The sequence below is a fragment of the Pinus tabuliformis genome, chromosome 6 (assembly GCF_031772625.1).
Source record: "Pinus tabuliformis cultivar Carrire ecotype Pingquan chromosome 6, CPIR1, whole genome shotgun sequence".
Taxonomy (NCBI): domain Eukaryota; kingdom Viridiplantae; phylum Streptophyta; class Pinopsida; order Pinales; family Pinaceae; genus Pinus; species Pinus tabuliformis.
In genome coordinates, this window is record NC_142292.1 from 1,104,558,012 (window position 1) to 1,104,564,011 (window position 6,000).

General features: G+C 42.4%; 1 protein-coding gene across 1 annotated transcript in view; it reads left to right on the forward strand.

Annotated features, from left to right (window-relative positions):
- Window positions 1-5,723, forward strand: part of LOC149262774 (uncharacterized) — a 115,802-nt gene extending 110,079 nt beyond the window's left edge. The window contains exons 4-5 of the mRNA XM_089425185.1: window positions 5,057-5,170; window positions 5,365-5,723. Coding sequence (XP_089281311.1) covers window positions 5,057-5,155 — 99 coding nt within the window. The 3' untranslated portion in view covers window positions 5,156-5,170; window positions 5,365-5,723. The remainder of the gene's footprint in view (window positions 1-5,056; window positions 5,171-5,364) is intronic.
- The last annotated feature ends 277 nt before the right edge of the window (window positions 5,724-6,000 follow it).

Here is a 6,000-nt window from a genome sequence, read left to right on the forward strand (position 1 = left end):
AAAAATATTAGCTTCCATTAATAAGATGGCCCACATGGAGTTTGGCCCTAGTTGCCAATTTTAACACTCCCTCTCAACTAGGGAGAACTCCATCCGCCGATCCATATGTCCGAATGTACTATTTCTGCCATCAATGCCCTGCACTGCTCTGCTCTGTTGAACCATGAAGAAGAAGAATTGATCGAGAATGTGTCTCATACCATTCTCTACTAACCTGAAGTCAGTTTCATTTGAAGAGAGTGTGTCAAATCACTCTTACTGGCCCGAAGTCAGTTTTATTGATCCCAGATCAATATCACAAGAGAGTGTCTCAAACCACTCATACTGATTCCAGATTAATGGAGGTCATCCTAGCATAGGGAGTACGGTAGATACATTGATGTGTCCATTGATAGTACTACTATGGTCCCTAACCCCATTTCCCTACTCATTGATCAGATGAGAGGTACTTCCCATGAGTCCCAGACTGCATGGGTAGGATGCCTCGACAGGAGAACTAATCATCTTGTCCATAGGAGAACAAATCATCCTGCCCCACAGTCGCCACGCGAGAACTAATCATCCTGGCCCACAGGAGAACTAATCATCTTGTTTCACAGTTGCCACGAGAGAACTAATCATCCCGACCCACAGGAAAACTAATCATCTTGTTCCATAGTTTCCATGGGAGAACTAATCATCCCGGCCCACAGGAGAACTAATCATCTTGTTCCACAGTTGCCATGGGGTATCACAGGGGAAGGTTGAACCTGTCATCTTGTACATAGCACAGCACCAGGGGAGGGTGGGTCGCCCTGTGGTCGTATGTTGCTCTAGTAAGTACCCCAAGCTCCCCAGAGCTCCTAGAGCTCAATGCATGCAACATGCAGGACCCTTATAAGAAGGTCTCTCAATGACTCCAAGTCGTTCGGGAAAGTCACAGATTTGACCTTTTCCCGGGGCTTTGACAAAATGTCTGCGACCTGTACATCAGTCTCAATGCAATGGAGCTTCCTCGCTCATCGACTTACCATATCCCAGATAAAGCAGTATCTGATGTCTATCTGCTGGAGCAATCATTGAATACAGGATTCCTCAATATTCGAATCCCCCCTCTGGTTGTCATAGAGAATCACAGTGGTATTCATCATGTGTACAAACAACGCACTTAAGAGTTTCTGCAACCGTGCGGCTTCACACGAGATCATACTCGTAGCTATGTATTCGGTCTCGGCGGTGCTTATAGCAACAGACTTCTGCTTGTGCTCATCCATGATATCGAAGCAGAATCCAAAGAGAACTAGCACTGAGAAGTGCTCTAGTGATCCTCCACACTGGCAGCCCAGTCAACATTCGAATAATCATGCAGTTTCATATTTCCGGCAGTGTATCTCAATCCATGAGAGATTGTGTCCTGGATATCTCAGAAGATTCTTGGCACCAATCCAGTGAGACTCAACCAAATATGAGCTCACCATGCTAACTGCAAAACATATGTCTGGACGGAAGTTCACCAAGAACATCAACGTGAATGAGTTTATGAAACTCAGAGGCATTTCCCAAATTTGGTCCGACATCACTACCATATAACTTCTGAAAGTTAAGATCCTCGAGGTAGTCACTGGCTTGTAGTTTATCATTCCACATCCGGAATCCAACTCTCTTACTTCTGCAAATGAGAGGGTCTGTACCTATTAGAAATAGGTCGTCCTCATAAGGTGCTGGTATGAGAGGTCTATCATCCACAACCTTCAAACAATGGTTTGGATTGGCTTCACTCTTAGTGACTATTAGCTTCATCATACAACTATCAATCCTCTCATATTACGCTCGGCTTCAAGCCATAGAGGGTTTTCTTCCACCTGTATACATGAGATTCCCGATCATGAATCTCAAACTCCTCGGGTTGTTCCAAACCTGTGGACCTGCTGCATCAGTGGAATGGTTCCCTTATAAGATTTTCCTTCGGTACATCTCATGCATTTATCTTCATGCTCTTCTTGAATTCAGGCATCCCTATCACCATCTGAGTCACATCGCGTAGGGCCCCATAGGTAGACCTCCGGTGTTATAGATGCAATATGTCAATTGACATGATCCACAATGGACCATCCTGCAACTTGATACAAATTGCCAACCTTGAACCCATGAGAAAAAGCATTTTTGAAAATTCTATTTTTTAACACGTACCTTTCCATCGATGAATGCCACCCTGAAACCTTTGACTTCCATTTCCGAGATGGACACTAGGTTTTTCTTACGATTAGGTACATAAAAGAGATTCTTGTAAATGAATAGAGTTACCCTCATTCAATTGAGGGGTAACATTCCCTACACCCTTTTCGGGATAGGCGGCATCGACTCCAAGTATAATCCCACGGTTGTTTCCATCTCTACCAAATTAGAGAGTGCACCCTTCTATTCGATGAAGTGCCTTGAAGCACTACAATCAATAAGCCAGATTCCCAAAGAATATGAAGGAGAGGGCCAATACAAGATAACACTTCTTTATCTTATCAAAAACAACATTCGATTCTTCATACGTGGGGTTCCTTGCTTTCTTTGAAGAGTCGGCTGTTTCCTTGATGACTTGCATTACCTTTCATTCCTCTGATCATTGAAGATGTCCTTGGAATGATTGTTATCATCATCAAGTGATGTGTCCCTACCTTAGATACTCCTTCGGATAATGGCTGAACTTATTACAACCAAGGCATCTGCCTTTCCTTCCACCCTTAGATCCGGACTTCCCATTGAAGTGATCTTTAGGTAGGCCATCAGAAACTTCTGCTGCGCCATTCTGATAATATTCTCTGCTTCGACTTCACCCTTGGTGAATTTGAAAAGGGATGAGGAATCCATTGATCCTTTTTTTTCTTTCCCAATAGTCTTCGGTGATTGCTCTTTCACTCTTGCTTGGGAATTGCCTTCACCTTAGCTCCAATACCATGTTAATTTTAGGTATGTTCTATGCTTAGAGCAATTTATTTCAATTTTCACAGTTAGCTCAATATCTTTTCTAGATTAGCGATCACATCAGCGTTAAAGTAAATTGCAGATAGAATATAAACATAAATTGCAGAAGACAAGCCAAGACAAGAGGACACAAGATGTGGCGCTAGCCAGGGGCAAACCCCAATGTGGGGAAACCCTTGATCAATTCTTCTTATATATTCTTCAATAGTTCAGCAGAGAGAGAGAGAGAGATAGTACGTTTACAACAGAAGTCAACACTTTGACTTATCTAGATAAGTGCATAGATCATCTCTAAGAAGACATGCTGCTTCAACTGATTCTCGAAGGTGACTCCTTCACCTATCGTTGTGCTGCATTTCGTCATCATGCTGCACCTCACCGTGCTACACCATGCTGCACCCATCATCACTATGCTGCATCTCAATGTCTCATCATGCTTCATTAATCATGACTGTACCCATCATTGTACTGCATTATGTGCCATTGCTGCACCATGTTGCCATTGCTGCACCATGTTGCCATACTGATCTATGTGCTGGCTGCATCTTGCTTGCTTGTTGTCTCTAGCATGCTTGTTGTCTTTTGCATGCTTGCTGTTGCATGCTAGCTGTTCCTTGCATGCTAGCTGTAACGTTGCATGCTTGGTGTATTTGCTGCTAAGTACCATACAACTTTCCTAATGCTAGTTAGTTGTCCCTTGCATGCTGCTCTCCTTCGGAGACAGATGCTTTGGCTGTTCCGACAGTTTCGACAATTTTTGTTGTTCCCAGCAGTTCCAGCAGTTCCGACTATTCCCGATAGTTCCGGCAGCTCCGGCTATTCGTGGCAGTTTTGGCGTTTCCCGACAGTTCTGACTTTTCCTGGTAGTTCCGGTTTCTGCCCTCTGCATCAGCTTTCTCGGTTGTTCCCGCTGGTCCCGATAGTTCCGGCTATTCCCGGTAGTTCCTGCTGTTCTTGACAGTTTCGACAGTTCCCGGTAGTTCCGGCAGTTCCCGGTAGTTCTTGGTAGTTCCAGCAGTTCCAGCAATTCCGACTATTTCCGGCAGTTCCGGCTTTTCTTGGCAGTTTCGACAGTTCCTAGCAGTTCTGGCAATTCCGGATTTTCCCGGCAATTCCGACAGTTCCAACTTTTCTCGGCAGCTCCGGCAGTTCCGGCTTTTCTCAGCAGTTCTGGCTTGTGCCCTCTGGATTAGGGCAGTGTTATCCCTTAGGATCTCTCTTCTTACTAAAACCCAAAGACAAGTAGAGAGGAAGAGATCCCAAGTGTGTTGAAATGACTTGAAGGCCACCTCTATTTATACTAAAACATTGAACACAAGAGGGGTTTATTTGGTTGTTGGCGAACTTTGACGAATTGTCCCATAACACAAATAAGTTCATATCTCCATGAATACTTATTGGAATCATATGATTTTTAAATCAATCCTACACTTCTCGATGAGGGGGATCCAAGAAAAATATCAGCTTCCATTAATAAGATGACCCACATGGAGTTTGGCCCTAGTTGCCAATTTTAATAGTTAGGTAATGTGAGCCTTGAGATGACTGGCATGCTTAATCTGTGGCTCGAGTAGCTGCAACCCAAACGCATCTAAGCCGTCAAAATCACTTGGGCATTTCACCCGGCCTAGGCAACACCAGCCCTTCTCATGGCTGGATTTTTGTCCACGGGGTATCGAACCAGTGACCTTTTCGCCACGGAGTCCCTTAACAGAACACTGTGCCACCATCTATTCTATACCCCATGGGCTTTGTTCAGCTTTTTTTAACAAATAGTTAGCATACAAATTATCATCCTATCACACAGCACACAATGGCTGGCGTGTGAGGTGATTAGGTGATTATCTAAAAAAGTAATTTCCATCGATCAACCCTTGTTTTCCTTGCTCTTCACACAACATACAATGGCTGGTGTGTGAGGTGATTATCTAAAAAGTAATTTCCATCGATCATAGCAGACCATATCAGAGAGTGGAAAGTGATAAATTTAATTTTCAGATCATAGCATAGAATAAGGATTACCAGGCATATCTACTTTATCTAAGCATATTCTAGCTAAATGTTAGCCATAATACTAAATGTCTTCCTGTGTACTGTGAAGCGGGAGATGCTAGACAAAGCGGAATATGCTTACATGGGAGGAAAGGGGTTAGCTACCCCAAAACCTGGAGAAACAACTGGTGGGGCCTCTATAAAATAAATCGCTGTTTTAAAGGTAAACTTATTTTGGGTAATCGTTTGTAGCAACAAGCTTTTTCATGTATTTCTGATTTGCATAGTTGTCTATGTTTGTGCACAGAGATTTGTAAAACCAACTTATATCTTGTTTTGTATTTCGACATTTGTTAATCAATGATCTTTTCATAATTCTAAGTTGCCATGTAAATCATTGTGATACGGAATGCACAGATTTGAAGACCTATAAGCTTTTCAACATGTCAGGCACCATATTGAGATATATGTGATTCAGCAGGAGAAATTGACCTACCAAATATATGAGTTTCTCATTTAGAACTTTGACCGTGTTTAAGGTATTTTCTTGTTTGATGTTTCGACAGAATGCCTCACTCGGTGTTAGATTTTAGTTTAAAAAGCCCTTTTTTTCCAACGTGTAATCTTTAAGGTGACATGGTGGAAATCATGACATGGTGAAATGCACAGTGGTGAGCATTGATTTTGCTTTCAAAATTGTACATTGCACTTTGATTTCAAGATTACCTTACAATAAGATTGTGAGAAGATAAAGGAGGAAAATTATTTTGCGGGTATCAGACGCTCCGAGTTTATATTTGACGACTGCCTAAGGTAGAGCTATTTTGGGACGTATGCTTCTTAACCAGGTCATGTTTTTATTGGTCGATGAATTTAATTGAGCCGATTGTACTCGCCTTAAAGACCCTCCTAGTTATTATGACGGAATACAAAGTTATTGTCCGTTCTTGTTGCGACAAAAATAGTTGCTGGAGTTTTTATAGACTGAAATATCTAGTTATCCAGTTTGTGATTTGTCATATTAGTAGTGAAATCTGAATTGACTTCAATCAA